At 27.4% G+C, this 20,145-nt stretch overlaps 2 protein-coding genes across 5 annotated transcripts in view; one reads left to right on the forward strand and one right to left on the reverse strand.

Annotated features, from left to right (window-relative positions):
• LOC111034595 (tubulin polyglutamylase TTLL5) overlaps positions 1–18,599 on the reverse strand; it is a 33,181-nt gene extending 14,582 nt beyond the window's left edge. For 2 of the 3 annotated variants that reach the window (XR_002604562.1, XM_022315877.1), the window contains exon 1: positions 18,023–18,598. Coding sequence is in view for 2 of the 3 variants with exons in the window: in XM_022315877.1 (XP_022171569.1) it covers positions 18,023–18,241 (219 nt within the window). In the remaining variant the exon portion in view is untranslated. Of the gene's footprint in view, positions 1–18,022 lie in introns of all 3 variants that reach the window. The other variant, XM_022315878.1, reaches the window with a different exon arrangement.
• Positions 1,665–13,891, forward strand: LOC111034596. 2 transcript variants are annotated; one of them, XM_022315879.1, is made up of 4 exons: positions 1,665–1,859; positions 7,984–8,466; positions 12,190–12,466; positions 12,543–13,891. In XM_022315879.1, the coding sequence occupies exons 2-4, from the start codon at positions 8,019–8,021 to the stop codon at positions 13,576–13,578; spliced, it is 1,761 nt and encodes a 586-aa protein (XP_022171571.1). In that variant the 5' UTR covers positions 1,665–1,859; positions 7,984–8,018; the 3' UTR covers positions 13,579–13,891. The 2 variants fall into 2 exon arrangements, with proteins under 2 accessions (XP_022171571.1, XP_022171572.1); XM_022315880.1 differs by lacking the exon at positions 1,665–1,859 and adding an exon at positions 7,170–7,187.
• Positions 18,600–20,145: the final 1,546 nt, after the last annotated feature.

Here is a 20,145-nt window from a genome sequence, read left to right on the forward strand (position 1 = left end):
TTCAAATGGTTTTGAGACAATATTTAGACAAATCTATGTCATATCCACAAAAATATTATTCGCTATCGTGTTTCTAATGGGTAATTTTACACTAAGGTTACTCAAAAACATAAAAAAAAAATTCTGCGAAAACGCGTTTAGTCTTGGTTGCACGTGGGAAAACAAACAGAACGTTGACATCCTCTTAATTAAAAAAATCAACAATATTAAAATAATAACTAATAATTAGGTAGAGGATTTGTAGAATTTTGATTGCATATTTTACTCAATAACAAAAATGTAGAGTACGAAACAAACACGTTTTATATTTAGATGAACTTATAGCATTTAATTTTGCATATTTTGTGATATTTTTTAGCCTCAACTGCGAATTGCCTACAATTCTTATACTCTAGTTGGGTATAAATTATAATTTAACATAGTATTAATGTATTATCCTACATATTAAATAATGTTTACCATTCCCGTCATTTGGGCCGCACAGTGTATACATTTGGGTATTTAAAATCAAGTATTGTTGTGATTAAATTGGTTGGCCTGCAAAATGGATATATTCTAGACAGGGTTTGTGGCCTGCATACATGAATTGACAAGTGAAGCTATATTAAGAATTATGAAAACATATTAAATCTGTCGTCAAGCATTCTCAGTTCTTAAGATTGACTTCATTCTAAGATTCTTGATTTTTGCTTCTATTAAAATTGTATGGTTAATTAATTAAAAAAATTGAAATTTAAAAATGTCATATTTTTGGAGAACTTTTAACAAAATAATTTACACATTAAAAAAACCAAACAAAATATATTGGTATGTTACACGCCTAAACAATTTCACATTCGTGTACACTGTACACATAAATAATAAGTATAACTAATAGTATAACTAATTATGCAGTATATACCATACTTTGACATATAGGTACTATGACTAATATAGTAAATACGCATTTCACACCATATTCTATTTTTAACAATATAAATGATTTCAGTGCCGAAACCGGGAAATCCGTAAATGATAATGTTGTTTTACTCAATGAATAATAATATTACCAATGAACATAATATTATAGAAGACAATATTATTACACATATTCAATACATTAGGTACTGTCGTACGAGCTACGACACGCAAACAATAAACCATACTAATAATTAATAATTGGTAGATATTATATAAACTATTGTCGATTTGATTGTACAAAAGGCTGCTCGTTGAAATTCCGAAAGAGTTAAAAATTGTAAATAGAGTATGCCGATTTATAAATTAGAAAGGCTTCATTTCCCTATCCATGTGTGTATTAAAATATTATTATTAATCATGTTTATCCGTTTTCGGGACTGCATATTTTATTTGTTGAAAGCAACAATGTAATTAACGTTTATTATCACTAATCACGGGACCAATTCCTTTTAAGTATTCATTTAAATTAAGTGAAATATTATTTTGCTTCACATATAATAATTCATTTTAAATTGGAATTCGTTGAACTTTGTTTAAAGATTGATTTTTTCATTATTTTTATATATACCAATTTATCCGAAGTAAAACGAAATTACGATTCGCTCGGCCCGATATTTATTATTACCCACTATAATCGTTCAATTTGTTATTTGTTACGTGCAACGTACTTTTTAAAGAGTAGTGGTAATACGTACAACAATCATGAACTTGAATTAAACATAGGTTCAACTGACACTAGTATTAGTCAATAAGGTGGTCCCGTGAATATGTCTGTGCGTCGAATTCGTAAATAACTTGGTAGTTTCTTTTAATTTGTTGGAAGTCAGGAAGATTAATAAAATCTGTGTTAACGTTTTGTATTGTTAAATCAGAATCAATACATGACGGTTATTTCATTAGTAAGTTTACATTATTTATTTATATTATATTATATTGTACGATTAAAAAAAATATTATTTTAAGTTATAATAATTGTTATTATTATTATTATTATTACTCTCTCCAGATACGTCATATAGTAACAAATAAATACTATTTTTTAGTTTTAATAATGAATACCGGATACTGACGTTATAAATTCGATGTTCAAAAGTAAGGATATCTAAGTAAAATTTAACTAGTTTATTTTTAATTTTTATTAAACAGTTTTAATTAGATGGTGTATAGAAATAATATTGATATTTTACAGGGTCTCCTACTGGCCTTACTTAATTTATAAAGAACTAGAACATTTAAATAAATTAAAAACTTTTTTCAACAATAATTTAGAAGTTTAGTTGTATTGTAGTCAGGGGTATAGTCTAGTGTTGGTCTTAGTTTGGGTAATAACTGGCAAATACTTAGTATCTAGTACAATACCACCATAGTTATCATTTAATAAATCATTGTTAATTCAAAATAACTAATAATAATAATAAATACGAACGCAACATGGTCGAGGGAGACACCGGGTACCTTATTGTAGGTTAGTTAACGACATCTGATAATTAATACAGAATTCATTTATAACAGATAATTAATACACGTTTGATTAATGTTCCATAATATAGAATACCATATTGTAGTGTAATATCACTAATATCAATGGTACACAAATCCTATATAAAATGTCACCATAATTCCCGAAATCATATTATTCTAATAATAAAAAAATGCTCTACACGAAAAGGAACAAATTAAGTAACTATCAGAGTAGTTGAACACTCGAGATAAAATTATACTTAACGTATTATTGTATTAACGAAAAAATCAATCTTTAAATCGATTTTTTTTTTGTTTTTATACAATAATTATCAAAATTAGCTAAATTGAATATTTATCAATTGAAAACATAACAATTACTCAATAATCATTATTAGTTGTAACTGTTATAAGCATATTTAATAATTAAAAATTCTAACATTTTTTAAATAGATATCAATGATAATGATATCAACATAATGTACTTGGTAATTTGTTGCGATTATAAACCAAATAAGGATGCATTAAATAAAGCAGAAATAATAGAACAAATAAAATACTAATAACACGTGTTTTAAATTTGAAATAAACAAAATAAACAAGAATCGCAATAAATATACAATCATACCAAACCTACGAAATACAAATCAAAACTAGCTTTATTGCAGTAAAATAATATAGGTATCTACTGCAAGTATAACACATAATATGAACATATTTTAATATTTTTAATAAATCATCAGTAGTTCCTAGTGACAAAAACAAAATGTGAATGCAATAAATACTTGTCAAAATTACTATTACAATTTATAAGCTGTATTTGGAACATTAAAAATATCAAATAATAATATTATACAGATTTTAGATTTTTTTTTTCATTCATCATTTTTTGGAGCACTTAAAGTTGTCATGCATTATGTTCACTGGAAACGAATAGTGGTTAATAGAAATAATTAAATAATTTTCGGATTTTACAATGTTTTTAAAACTGAATATATGCTTGAAATGCTGATTATTTTTCATCACTTTTTGTTTGAATCATTTCTTAATGCAGTAGTTTATCATTTCTTTATAAATTAGAGACAGTGGCCACCTAACCAGAGCACCTTGTATTTTTAAACTTGAACTTGTTCGTAATGTTCGTTGTTTAACAAGACGTGTTTTTATAAAAATTAAGATGGCAAATGACATGAATGAATATTTTTAGCAAAATATATTATAAATGTAAAAATCAGTCTTATATTTTGGTCTGCCTACATTAGTAATTTATTAGATGCGTGTTTATAAATGGGTACGAATCAGTGTAAAAGTTATTAATTAAATAAATATAATTCACTTGTTCTAAATTAAAATTAGTCGATCGAATAATTCGTGTTATTGTAATTGACAAATTATATTATATTACCATAATAGATATTTATTATTTATACGGCAAGATCTGACAACTAGTAAATATAATTTTCAGACAAATGTTGATGGTAAAAACATTTATTTAAATCAATTCGTTTATATTTTACAATTTTTTTTTTAAATATGAATATTTTTCGAGTAAATTAATTTGAAATGTAATCATTTTTTCAAAATATTTTTTTGTAAATTTCATGATAAGTGTATTTCTTAAAGTATATACTATCCATATAATTTTCTTCATTTTAATCATACATCTTTTAAACTGATATCAATTATTTTTGGTTAGGTATTTTTATTACATTCTATATGACGTATTATATAATTTATTTTCATTTGTACGTTTTGCCGGGGCCGTACAATGGACATAAGTCAACAAACCAGTTGTAAACTTGTTTCTTTTTCAAATCTAAACATCTAATAACATCCTAAGAAATTAATGACTAATATTAATAAACCAAATGTCTAAAAGTCTATAACAATGTATTTTAAATTTAAATTTTACAACATAAATAATTAAAAATATTACGAAATAGAGGTTTATATTAAAATAAACCGTATTTAATTTAAACCAGTTATTTATATAATCATATGCTTATCGCATGCTAAATCAAGTGCATCATTGTGTAGTTTTCTATAACTGAAAATATGAAAATAAGAACATTACAATAGTGTACACTATTGAAATAATATGAATTAAAATTATATTATAATAAAGGAACCTTGACTTTCGTGTACGTTGATACTCTACTCTGTATTGCATTATTGTTGATAGCGATATTAATCATATTATTAAGTAATAAGATGCCTGATAAGTACCAATAAAAAGTATAAAAATATGTTTACAATTGATAAAGTATACCGTAATTTAAATATCTGAATGATTTTAATAGTTATTTTTTTTTAAATTAATTGTGGAAACATATTTTATGTTAACTATATTTAATTTTTAGGTTCAAAATCATAAACGCTTCAAAGTATAAAGATATACGGACTAGCCGTTAAAAATCAAAATTTATAATACTCTATTCTGTAGACAATTCTATGCATTTAATTTAAAATATGTATTACAATAAAATATGTTTTAATTTTTCTTGTTTATCAGAAATACCATAAAACGTAATTTATAAAACTACAATAATATTATTGTTATTAAATAAAATAAAAGTTTGAATTTACGTATAATACGAGTATAAACTAAAAATTTAGCTTCAAACTATAATTTATTTCATTAATAAACTAATTTTTTGATTTTAAAATATCTATATGAAAGATGTTTATGGTTTTATTTTATTGACAAACGTAAAATAATACGAACAGGCAAGAAAAGTAGCACAAGAAATAACATTACGACTAATGAATAAAATCACTTTATATCATATTTTTATTTGAATGTGTTATCTTAATATTTTTATTTCTTCACTAAATATTTGTGTAAAATAATTGTCATTTGCCTTTTCTATAAATATAATAATATGAAATTATGAATACGAGTCACCAGTATCTAAAAATAGATCGGACAGTAATGTTTTCCGTGTAAGCAGCTATAGTTGAAGATTTTACTATGGCACAAGCATCGACTAGTAATATTATTTATATTATATTATGGAGATATAATTTTGATTCGATTTCAAGAAAGTAAAAAAAAAAATTGCATTAACCATTTAGGCGGATAATAGCGATGCGTACTTACTATTAAATAAAAACACAATAATAAATAAACGTAACATTGGTATGACGAGGCCAGCAAGTTTTAACATATTTAAAAATATAGCACGCATTAAGCATATTTTACAATTTTGAAACATAAAAATATAATACCACGAGTGTGGGCCGTCAAAGTATATCAATAAACCTTGGACGTTATCTGTAATAAAACATTAAACGGCGTCACTGAGCTCAGAATTATTAACATTGAGCGGACAACTCGTGAACCTGACCTGTGATGATAAATGATTACAATATGTCTTCGCGGAACACAACATAATATACAAAAGTACAACATCTATTCACAGTAATAACTAATAAATTTAGAAGTCTGAACACATATCCGGAATCGTATTAAAATGATAAATAAATATCACGGAAGTATTTTTTGTGCAAATTAGCTTTTATTGTTTCGGCGTTGACTATATAGCCTACGTAAAATGATAATAAAATATTATGTCCGCCTTACTAATATTATAATATTATTATGCGTGCATTGCACGCGATATGCGTATTACGATAAAGGAGATGATGTGTTTGTCTGTAATGCCCTGTAAATTACTATGATGCACACGTACGCTAAAATGTGTATGCCGCGTGCTTATTAATAAACAATAAAATTTCACAGACATTTTAGCATTTGTATTGTTACATTGAGCTTATAGATTTAACATTTTTCCTGTAGGCGCCTATTATATTATTATGTAGAATGTAGAGGTAGAAAAATACGATACGGTGTTCGACGATATTTTAATTTATAATAATATAATAGGTGTACCGTGACACCGTGTATACATTTTAGTGTACATCCATGTACGCATTTAATATTTTTTTTTTTGAGCTCTTGCACCTACAGCTGTTGCACACAGCCAGCTAACTCCTGCACACGATATATTATAATATTTTTTCAATTACATAAATTAATGTAGCGCAAGTGTGAACGAGTGAACGGTCGATTGTGTTCACAGTTTTTACTAAACATCTAATTTTACAAGACTTGTAAAAAGTATATAGAGCTTAATAGATTTCGACGGCTGTGAAAATGTAAGCAATATACTAGTTTCCGAGATCGCAATTACCACCGGAGAGAAGGATTTGAAGTTTACTTGTCTCGTATTTAGAAATATATTGTGATCTCTGTTATCCCACTACATTTGGCCTAGTCACCAAATTAAATTTAGGTATATGGCCATATAAGACACGTAACTGGTAACGAATTTTCTACAGCAGGACTCGCATATTGGTTCGCTTTTTATTTACAGTTCAAATTTTAATTTGTCAATTATTTTGATTGATTTTGGGTAAAACAACAATTCCAGAGATCGTATATTATCTATATTACGCATCAGAACGAGCGTGTTTTATTTAAAATTATTAGGAATCTATTAAGTACCTATTTACTATTTAGGTAATCATTAATTATAAAAAATAAAAAACAATTTAATCAACAGTTCACAAAACTCACATATCTCACATTATTTATTGGTATAATAAATATAATTACGTCATTTACTTAACCTAAGTATAAATATTTACGTTTTATATGAAAATAATAATTGTCATTCGAAAAGTGTACGTTGTCGTTGTATCGTATCATATGGCAGTAAATAAACATTTTAAAAATACCAACAACATAAAACCGTGATATATAGGTAACTATTTAATCAAAAACTAGTTATTTTTTTTTAACAAACTTAATATTTTAACAAAAGCTTTAAGAACATAATTACTGTAAATAACAAGAATTATAATGATATAATACAGTATTATTATTTTAGCCATACAGGTACGATATTTCAAATTTACAATATCTATTTTTGACAAATATTTAAACATTGGATTTGATTGGTATTTTAAATTTTTTGTTACGATATATTCCGAGCTAGTTAGTAGCATTGATTTTATACTACTAATAATACGCATAAATATAGACAATCAATTCTCCACTTTTCTGTAGGATAGTCACCGAATGTCGGTCGCCGATGTTTAATATTCATTGGTATAATATTTATTGGTTTCCTATTCCTACAGTTGCTTCAAACAACATTTAAACCTTAATAATGACAAACTAATATCGTACTACTGTAGTACCGTTCTTCAATAAATGTAATTATTTCAATTTACGAACCAAACGCCACGACATTTTACAGACTACTACTAGGGTTAGCCATCAAAAACGGAGAATTATTGCTTTCTCTGCAATGACTATGAATTACGATACACCACTTATAATTATAATTATTAATTTATTATTTGTGTAGCAATGTACTAATGTATTGTTATAATTTTAATATATTTTAAATGTTTCAATTCGACAAATTAATTAAAGCTTGTTGTTCTACTCGATGCAAATTACAAACACTTTTTCGCCTCGGAAAAATTGAATAGCGTGGGCTGATAACAATCAACAGATACTATTATAATAATAATGATGACGTGTGCTTACAGGTCAAAAATTCAGTGATCGAACAGCGAAAAGAAAAATGCCTTGTCGTTATCAGCCGGGAAGCCTGCTGAGCCTATCGGAGGACAGAGTCGTGTCCGATCTGGTGCAGACATGCTACCAGATGCACGAGCTGGCCCGACGCAACGGGTTCGCGTCGCCGTCGCAGACGTTCGAGTTCGCCAGACACCGGATCCGGCCGTTTTGGACCGAGGCCGTCCCCGCGCTCGTCCGCCGCCAGTTGTTGACCAAGTGCATGGCCGTGCTGGCGGATGCAATCCGCGAGGGCCACTCCGTCAGCGCAGCGGCGGATAACGTACCGTTGTACCTGCTTGGCGTCATGCTGGACGGCGACGTCAGGGAACTGCGGGTCCAACTGTGCTGTTACTACGGGTGTAGTCACCAGACCGCTTTGCTCAAACTGCTGGCGCAAGAGGCACGAGGCCTGGCGTCTCTGGAGCTAGTTAGGCCGACGCTATTACGTCTAGGTATATTGATATATTATAATATTACGTACCGCCCATACTATTTTATAAAGGTTCGGATGCTTATGAACTTAAAATTACCAAATAAACTTTTACTGAAAAAAACCCCAAAATGTGCACACAAAAAATCGTTTAAAAATGTTAATTATTTAGCTAGGCATAGCAATATTACATTGACATTTTAAAGTAGAAAATACTAAAACGTAAATATATTACACTAATTTAGTAACATGCTATTTGCACTTCAATTCTAAAATACCGAAAATGTATATTTATAATCCGAAAATCAAAAAATATGTAGTTAGACGCAAAATAAAAATGATATAATTTGATTTAGCAGAACATAAATCAAATGTGTATCTATATAGACTATAAGTTAGCATTTAATTGGACGAAGAGAAGAAAACATACTATTTCATAAACATCCGAGCTCTAAGTGTATTTTACATGCCCAAAGCCCAATGCCCACGGCGACCAACTATTAATTGTTATTGTTGTTATTACGGGGCGGTGATCAACGACGTCGATCGTCTCGTTATCGATTATATACGTATATAACCCAACTGAGAACAATAGACAGTGCACAGCATTATAGCAGTACATAAGTGCATTCCTTATAGTTATTGTATATTATTATGTGTATTTGTATTAAGTGTAAACTTTAAAACGTTGATAACTGTTTGAATATTTTATGGAAATTTCAAATCATTAATTAAACTTCGAAAATATTTACATAAATTGACTATCAGTCAACCAACAAGGCAATAAATATAATAAATTATTTTAATAATAGTCACCTACTAATACTATAATATTAATTGTAAAGAGTACGGTTTTTAAATGGATTTTTTTCCACAGAATACTTGCACATCACCAAAATGTGTTTTAAGTAGTGTAGATTTATAATTGCAGCTGTATTAAGAGGGCGCCACACCCGCATGCGTTGTCTCCGTCTTACAAACGAGTAACATACCAAATTTACGCTCAGCAGTTCAAGTTATATGCCGTTAACATAAAAATTAGAGTGAATTAACCTATTATGAAACTTGATGGTGAGAACTTTATCTGTGTTTTGTTGGAAGTTTTTTTACAATAATTCAGTTTTTAAGTGAGTTATGAGCATTTTTAATTTACATTTATTATACAAGCATACCTCGCTTAAAAACTGAAGTATCGTAAAAAAAGCTTCCAACAAAACACGGATAAAGTTCTTACCATCAAGTTTCATAATAGGTTAATTCACTCTAATTTATAAGCTAACGGCATAAAACTTGAACTGCTGAGCGTAAATTTGGTATGTTACTCGTTTGTAAGACGGAGACAACGCATGCGGGTGTGGCGCCCTCTTAATAACTTTATAAATGTATTTTTGGTCGTTTATAATACTTTTACATTTTAAATTTTTCTTAGGGATTTTGGACTAAAAGATTTTATTTGACTTAAGTTCTGGATTTCTAAATAGCGGCCGATTATTTATTAAATTAAAAATGGTTGACAATAACGGTGTCTGTGGACTTTTACACGATAACACCCTAATGCAATATTATGTGTCGACGTTCGACCCTGTAAAATGTAACATTAACTTTTTAAGAGGATGTCAGCGTAGGTACTATTTGTTTTCTCTCTCTGACTCATAGCAAATTTGAATTTAGTAGAACCAACCCAGTGTTATTAGTCTTATTACTTTTAATATTAGAGTGTATTCAATATCAAATTTGAAATTAAGAATATAACCTGTATCCTTGAGTTGGGTATTTATGATATTTTATTTTATATATAAGTTTGAAAAATACTTATAAATTATAAAATATATAGATTGAATAAAAATATCGTAAAAAATCCAACGTAGGGACACAGCACACAGGTTATGTTCTTAGCTTAAAGTTTGATAATTCACTCTAATATTAAAAGTAATATAGCACAGGGTGGGTTCTGACAAACATAAATTCGCTATGTTGCACATGGTTGAGAGAGAGGAAACAAAATACGGTGCGCTGCCGTCCTCTTAAGGTCATAACTCATAAACTCATTGATGTCTTTTTTCATGGTGTATTATAGTCTATAGATTATAATTTATAAGGTATTTTAAGTACATTAATATTTATGCTTGATTAATGAACTTCACAAATCATACTACCACAATGCGGGTAAGTGGATGTCATTATGCTGCTCGGTAGGTTACAAGTGGGTGCGGCGGGTCACTGTAATGGATGGTGTTAAATTTGAATTCATCAATGATATAAAATCATTGTACCTATACGAAAAACGATTCTGAGAGCAGACGTTCTGTTAGTCTATAATATTTCTTGGTAATTTTTTACAATTTACGATATTATTGTGATTTAAGTAATTTATTTTACTAGTAAGCATTAGTACTACGCAGTAGATCAAATTCATTTTTGCCGAAAAAAAATACATTTGAAAAGTCATTTTGTGTATAAAACATATATATATACTTTAAAAGTTTCAAGTTCCCGCGAGTTATATTTTTAATTTACAACAAAGTAACATAAAACATCATTCTTGGTATTTAAATATGTAATTTCATCCACATTTGACCATAAAGAGAAGCGGGTAAGTGGATTTCTCTCTGCTGTACATTAGGTGTCTAGAAGGTCGCTGTAATGGGTGGTATTAAATTTGAATTTAATGATATACTATCATTGTATACTAAAAACGATTCTGAACAGATTTAGAAGCCTTGTATTACATTTTCAAGCTTTTTAACCCACCAAATAAAATTGTATCGACAACTATAGAAAAAAAATTTAAATGTCCGTAAACAGTTCAAAACTAATCAGAATATTTTGAAAATTATATAAATGATATGTGTATATATATGTAAATGAATTAATAATATAAACGTATGGTGTAAATTTGAAGTATCTGCAATTAATCCTTTTTCAATTACAATAAAATAAGAAAATCGCTGTATGAGAAATTGAATGAATATCCAATGTTACAAAAATGTCAACTTCAAATGCTCATAAAAATTTAATTTGACTTTCCAGAAGTATTTTTTTTGTTTTTGATAAAGGTAAACACATTAGGAATCTTGTATTAAATTTTAAAATCTTGGGTATAAAAATAGATTTTTTTATGAATTTCTAACTCAAAATAATTTGCACATTTTCGTGATTTTTACAAATTTCGTCAAAATTCTGAATTTAAACGCTCATAAAAAATTATTGTGGATTTACGCTCAATTTTTTGTTTTAATTTCCATTAACAACAATTTACGATATAAACATTCAGGGAAAATTTCGTGTATCTACAATATTTTTTTTTTGAGTTATGTCAAAAACCCAAATAGATTTAATCAAAAACCGGGTTTCAGTAAAAATTCCCGTTTTTTCTTAAATATTTGTTTGTTTTTCCGGCCGCTTATGAAAACTATTGGGAATTTTTTACTTTTGATCTCCTAAAGTGCCAAACTAGATTCACTTTCCTACCAGAAAAAATGCTGTCGAAGTAAATCGAAGCACTTTTACTGTCCCAGAACGTGATGACAGACTCAAAACGAATAAAAATTAAAAAACACACATTGTAAAATCAATACTTTCGTCTCTCCGCTTAGAATCTCTAATATTAAGTTTATAAAAAGTTATTGATGGAAACAAAAAGGTGGACTGATTTTTTCGAAAACAACAAAATAGATTAAATAATAATGCATGTCAAAACATTATGTGCATATATTTTAAATCAATTATTGTTGGTATTTTTCAGATACACAATTATTTCAGTCGGTATTGTTATCAATGAGTAATTTGAAACGTTTAGTTTTAAAAAATATAGCTTGCGATAAAATTCTTAAAACAATTGGACAATCGTGTTCTCAGCTAGAAGTACTAGATATATCTCATTCAAGTCAAGTAACAGATAACGGTATTAAACACCTTTTACTACAAATTGAGATTAAAGACAAATCAAACAATTTCAATAAACGTAACAGTCATTCAACAACAAAGATATCTTGGTGGCACGTTTTAAAAACACTATCAAAGTAATTAGATACCAGTTTAATTTATTCAAATCTATTATCTAATTTTTATAAATAATTAATGTTATTATGTTTTCAGAAAAATTAAAGTTAAGACTGGTCGACGAAATAAATTAAACGATTTTTCGTTTCTCCTGGAATATTGTCAAAAATCAACGAAGCTGTGCTCCACATTAAACACATTAAATATTGCCAACACTAGTGTCACTAGTAATGGCATTTTAATAGCTTTACAGAATATACCAAATTTAGAAACCTTAGGTGAATACTGCCATATTGGAAAAGCTTTAGAATTATTGGATAAATCCACAATACCATCAACTAAACTTCAACTGACAATGGCGAATGCATGTCGTACAACTTCCTCAAGACTTCAAGTACTTTGCAACACATGTACAAAACTAAACAGACTGACTATCACTGAGCCATTGCATTCACCACTCATGCTAAGTCAACTCCCAAAAACACTAACAATTATAAATTTACAAAACGTTCCTACTAAGCAAGCATGGTTAGATGGCTTGTACACATTTCTTGTAGGGCCACAATCCAAAATTCTAAAAGAATTGTTTTTAAAATTTCGAAGAGATGAAGTTTCACTAACAATTGACTTGAGTATTTTCTTACCTCAATTGGCCAATCTCGAAACATTATCAATTGATGGAGTGGAATCATCATTATATTCAAGTTCATCAAATATCACATTAAGAAAACTTGAAAAAATCCAACTCAGTAAAGTCGACCATCCAAATACTCTGCAACGATTAATAGAATATACACCAGAACTGAAAGTATTACATGTCTATACTTGTTTGGGATTAAACAGCTTAAATTTCATAGAATTACTTAATTCTAAAGATACAATTCCAGCAAAACAAGTTTCAAAAAGTTTAAACTGCCTGTATATTAATGATTTGCCACATGGAAATATTAATACAGTTAAATATATCATAGATTTGTGTCCAGAAATAAATAAAATTGGTAATATTAGTAATTGGGACATTAGTCAAGAAGAGATAAAAGAGTTGAATATGTGGAAACAACAAAATAATTTTAAATTAGAACTACATGCAAATTCTCATTGGTTCTGTTCAGAATGTTTTCCTATTTTATGATATTTCATAAAATAATAATTTATTAAATATTTAAATGTTGTTTTATATGTATAAATATATTAGACATTGTGAAAACTATTAGGCAGTTATATTGAAAATTGTATCATGCATATTATATATACATAATACATACTACATAGTAATTAATAATTATAGTCATATAGATATGTAATGATAACTATTAATATATAATAGATTACAATGAAGGAGACAAAACAGATTTGTAAAATCTGTATCACATTATGAAAAAAAACAATTGTTTTTGACTAATAATTGATAATTATGTGACTTTATTAAAAATTTACTATAACTATATTATAGTTTTATATTTTATTTTTGAAAAAAATTGTGTTTTGTTCATATTTAATATTAATAATTATATACAAGTGACTGAATTTCTGATATTCTTTAAAAATATATATATTTGAGGCCCAATAACCTTGGTAATAACATATAAACAAAATGCTGGACTAGGAGCAAGTAAATAAAAATATCTAAATAAATAAACTTTAATTTACTGTAACATAAAATGGAAAAAATATATATCAATTAATAAAGTATCGTCTACCTTTAATCAACAATTTTATTTTACTTCAAAACAAATTATCAAAGTGTGAAAACAATTACAATGGTAATTTAAAATAATATACAGCTTTGCAAGACATTAAAAAAATGTATTGTTTGTGCACATACTTAAAAAGCAACAATAGCTATTTATTGTTTTCTGTGAAAGTAATGTTACTATTTTATTTGTTTGATCAAAAATGTTATGCTATGAGTCACCTACTAGTACCTAGTACATACATTATGCAGTAATCTGTTTTTTAACCTTCTTTTACCATGCGATACATCATAGTAAGTAAAAGGTATTTACATATTTGTCACGTTTCCAACAGTATCATTTTATGTACACAAAATATTATTTAATATTATTTTTGTTTTACACGCCTAAGATACAAAACAAACATCACCAAAAGTATTTGAATATTTACCTACTTACACAATGTAACCCAATAAGGTATGTTATATCATATTATACACAATTTATTTTGCAATGAATCATAAATTAAATCATTAATATTACTCATAAAAAATACTTCTATGAAAAAATAAAAATGATAGTATAGTTTGTTGCACTGAATGTCAAAAGCAGTTATTGGAAGGGCAGTAGTGGGTAAAAATGATTCTACTGACAAAATATCTCATTTTAGTTGTGGAATATAGACAATAGCTGTACGGTTATTATTTTATAATATTTTATAAGAATATTATTATAAAACAAATATTAATTCATAATATATGACTAATAGACAATAGTATATTAGATATTTGTATACAAATGTGTATTATGATTTTTCTGTAAGAGAAAGTCTCACTGTCTCACTTGCATGTGTTGTCTCTGTATAGCAAGTGTGTAGCAATAAAGCAATTCAAATTAATTTTTAGAATTCTCATTTAGCTTTGTTCGTTTTACATTTCCAGTGAATTTACCCATTATTAAACTCAAATACAACTACATACCATGTGGCTTGTTGGAAATATTATTTTGAAATTTTAATTTTGAAACAAGTTATAAGTGCGTAAAACATTACTACAGTATAAAAATCCTCATAACTCGCTTCAAAATTAAAATATCAAAAAAACTCCCAATACACCACAGAATATGATGCTACCTATAAACCTGCTAATATGTTAAATTACTCAAATTAAAACTAACAAAGCTTCGAAGCTAAATAAGAACTGTTATACGTACATTTAAAAGTTCAACAAAAATGTTTTACACTTTTAAGACGGAGACAATACTAAGGGTGAGATGTCATCAATATTTTAGAATGTAATAGATTTTAGCAAAATGAGAAAATTAAAATAATAAAAGAAACACAGTCAACAACAGAGAAGTCTATCTAATCAAATACAATTATTTTTAAACATAAAATAATATAAATTTTATTATTGTCATAATAATACTTATTTGGTAATAAGTAATAGCTATTTTAAATTAACAATTAACAGTTATGAAATCTGTACTAAAATTGAGAAACTTTATTTTTATTAGATAGTTTGATTAATGAGCACATTTTGATTCAGGATTCATTATTTATCATAATTGTATATTATGTTCAGCAATTTTTTTTAAATTTCTTCAAAACTAAAAACAAATAGGAATCGTGATATAAATTGGGTGGATTCATCGATCAAGCAATTTATACTGTAATATATATTCACAAATCCACCACATATTCTTATTGTGGTCAGTACTAATTGAATATTGTCTCATTTAAGGTCGCCTCTCGCTGTACACGATCATCTGTTCCATTTCATATACCTTTCTCTTCCTCAAACTACTATCTTAACTCACTGATCATCCGTCTTATGCGCATTGCCAACACTGACCCTTCATTCTCTCTCTAATATTGAGCCACGTTTCCATAAACTATTAAAACTATTATTATTATACTATTATATTCATGTATTAAAGGGTTCGTCCTGTATTGTAAAAAAAAAAAAAAATAAAAATATATCTTCTAAAAACAATAAATATACTCCTTCAAAAATAAAGACAATTTTGTAAAAAAAAAATTATTATGAAAAAGTTTTTTTATTTAACAAATAAATTTAATAAATTGATAGATAATATTATTATAAATGAAAAACATACAATTCATATTAGCAAGTATTAATATGTTTTCACTTTAGAATGGATGGTTAAATCCTTTACACACTTTTTTAATGGGGAAGGGAAAGCTTTTCACATAGAGCATCCAACATTTTTTTTTAAATTTAGGCACTTATGGTCTATGGATAGAATGATAGATACCTATTGAAGATGACGACAAACACTTATAAAAAACATTAATTAACTAGATACTAAACAAGAGCTTTTTAATTAACATATACAGAGTGATTTTTTAAGCATGCTCATCCCATTTTTATGCTTAAATTATGCATATACTCAAATTCTGATTTTTTGAATTTTTAAGTGTAGTTAGGTAAATACAATATTTTTGTGTACTTAGATTTTTCACAACATTTAAGGATTATCCTGTGGCAATACCAACTTTTGTTTTTCAAATGACAACCTATATGTTCCAAAGGAAAATGTGATTCAGATAATTTTTCTAAAAATGTTGACGTTTTGTAGTCGAAATTTGAACAAAAACTTCCTTAGTTATTCTTCTTTACATACTAAGGAATAAGGACAATAGACTATTATACTAAAATCTTTTGTAAAATAAGCTCAATAATTATAATTCGGTATGCAATATAAGATATTTGTCAATAATTACTACCTAACCGAATAATAATTATCAAAATGGGGTAAGCATGCTTCAAAAATCACCCTGTATATATATATAATATATGTATATCTTGTGGGTAAACATAAGTGAAACTTAAAACTTTTATTAGGATAGGCCAAATGATAAATATGAAAAAAAATTCTAATTATAAAATAAGTTTTTAATTTAAATTTTTAGTTGTATTAAGTTAATATGTTAGGTATATAGTCAGTATTAGGTCTGGCTATGGCCTGACTGGCCTGACCCGTAGTTCTGCCTATGTGGGTAAAATAGTTTGGTTTAATGAAATTATACAATGATTATAAATAGGTAGTATAATATTATTATACTGATAAAAACATTTGTTCCTAGCTTATAATATTTTTCAAGTAAAGTTAATTCAATAGTCTCGATAACATAAATTTCTAGAAGGATATTAATAAATTTGACTAACATATTTTTGGAAGTTTATAACTCTTATATAACTTATATGATAAAACTTACACAACTTCAAGGGACAAAAAAAAAGTTATCAAGGTTTTTAAGTTAATGATATATTTGTTATTATTATATAATGTATATTAATACTTAATAGTCAATTTCAAGTATCAATATTAAATTGTACATTGAATATATTATATTGTATTCATATACTTAATGATATTATTTATGATGTTTCACTAACTAGTAACTTGCTTCTTGTTAAGTATCTTTTTCCAACATTTTAAAATGTTTACTCTACAGAAATCCACAGTATGATTATAAACAATGGTATTTTTTAATGTAAGATCCAATTTAGGGGAACATTTTATAAGTAAAATCTAAGTTTTAATGCAGCATATAATTAATCAATTTACTTAAGTTCAGATAGAAAAATGTATGTAATATGATGTACAAGACCAAAATATACAGACACATCCTGCATTTCTGTATACAAACCTCTACTAAATATTACCACAGGTTTAACTACAATTATTATAACTAAAAAAACCACCATTATAATACATATTAGGTAGGCATTACAGGCCCTACTGCTGTAATCACACAAAATAATGTTTTTGAGATTATAATACATATTTTTAAATTTGTATTGAAAAATGTGTGCAATTTGTTTTTAATTTCTTAATACTTTACACAAACTGAATATTATGGTTTTAGTTTCTCACCTCACGAAATCCATGGTTTGCGAGTAAAGTTAACACCAATTTTGAGTCAACATTTAATAATTTAAATGACATATTGACCAATTTCCAAGGGACATCATCTAATGGTTGATCCAACGCCGATGGATAAAAAACACACGTTTTGTTACCATTTGAAGAATTATTGAAGACATACTTTGTGTAATCGTTGTTATTTTTCCCACCCTTGGTAGTGTTGTTCATTTTGCATTAAGTAAAAGTACTAAATCGCAATACAATAGTGCAAATCTACACAATAATCTAAACATTCGTGACTAATTAATTAATTTTTGTGAATAATCTTAGAGTAATAAAACAATATAAAATAATTTTACTGTAGGTAACAATGCATGAACATCATCACATTGATCTAACATAGAGACATGTAATTTGTGTATTATTACTATATAACAGTATTACTATATCTATTATCTGAAAAATAATAATGTTATCATAGCATCGCCATTTGGCAATAATAAATAATAATGAAAAGTGAAAACTATGGTAATGAAAGAAAATAATGCCTTAAAAAAACAATAACCATTATCAAACGCAGTGTTGTTTGCTTACGTTTTACTATCACTATGGTTGTTATCATATTCGACATATTCGATATGGATACAATCATATTATAATATTATTTTATTAATACACCGATATTAATGATATTATAATGTTATATAATATATCATACAAATATAGTAATATACATAAAAAAAATACAAATATGTACAAACGGTTCATTGGTTTCAATGCATTTTAAACTCTACGTATAGCGCATAATATCCTATACCAATATAATGAACAATGGCTGTACACTTGGACAGCCTATAAATCTATATGAAATAGGCTGTCTCACGGTCACAAGACCACAAGTTCTTAAGTTGTACACTTGTACCTACCTAATAAGTAATTTTTGTTGGAGGCAGTAATGTGATCTACCATCTACGCATTTCATCATTGCACACGATTCAACGATTGTTCAAATTACGGTGCCAGTGTACCTAACCATTTAAAATACGCATTTTCAATTTAAAGTGTTTTTTCACAACATTATCTCGAAGCGATTATCGTTACCTAGGTATGAAAATCACAAGTTCGAAAACATCGCTTTAATTTTAAAATTTTGACTAAGTACGTCCGACGCACGGCTGTTAATAAAACACCACTAATAATTAAATAATTACTTAATTTATCTGCCATCCGACATTCCTAGTTAAACGGAAATTGTTATTTGATGAGATGTGGGGATATTACGAATAGCCTTGACGTAACGTGTATTTAGTGTTCGGTGTTTCCCAGTTCACACTCACACAGGTACAGGTTTCGAATATTAATTTGATTTAAATCATATTTATCATACTGTTTTCATTGATATGTCAGCCTCAGTAAGCAACGACCAAAACCTCTTCTTTCTACAGTTTCGCCCGTGTGATTAAGTTATACAGCCGAATCAATAACATGTGACAACAATTTTGTATTTCATTTAAATTGTTCATTGACGATGCACCCATGGCTTATACTTACCATAATTTTAAAAAATGTACGTTCAGTATTTTCAAATATTATCATTGAAAAAGTTTTCTTCCTGTTGTCACAATAACCCGGACAAGACGCCTCACTAGTCACCTCTCTCCTTGAGCCAAGATTCTAAGTGGTATCCACTCTCTTTATACCATAATATTGTATAGTAATAGTATATATACTCACCTACTATTCAATCATTGATTATAAATACTAGTATTTAATATTTACACTGTAAAAATTTCCTATGTTAAATTATATAAAATATTTGATTATATTAACTTAAATAATACCTAACACCTTTGTCCTTTATTTGAATTTTATTGCTGTTCCCTATGGTCTATGGAGTGTGGTTGTGTGAAGTGAACAATAATGGAAATATATGTTTAGTATATTAGTATAATATAAAGTAGGTATGTCAGTATACCTATCCGTCAGTGACCAGTTGTCCAGTTAACGTAAAACTTTATACCTACTATTAAATCTCTATCTGAATAAAACCGATAAGACATATAATATAAAATTGTATATAAGATGTTCTTAATTTTTTAGTTTTACTGTGTGGGTATTTATATACAATTTCA

This window comes from Myzus persicae, unplaced genomic scaffold (assembly GCF_001856785.1).
Source record: "Myzus persicae strain clone G006 unplaced genomic scaffold, MPER_G0061.0, whole genome shotgun sequence".
Classification (NCBI taxonomy): domain Eukaryota; kingdom Metazoa; phylum Arthropoda; class Insecta; order Hemiptera; family Aphididae; genus Myzus; species Myzus persicae.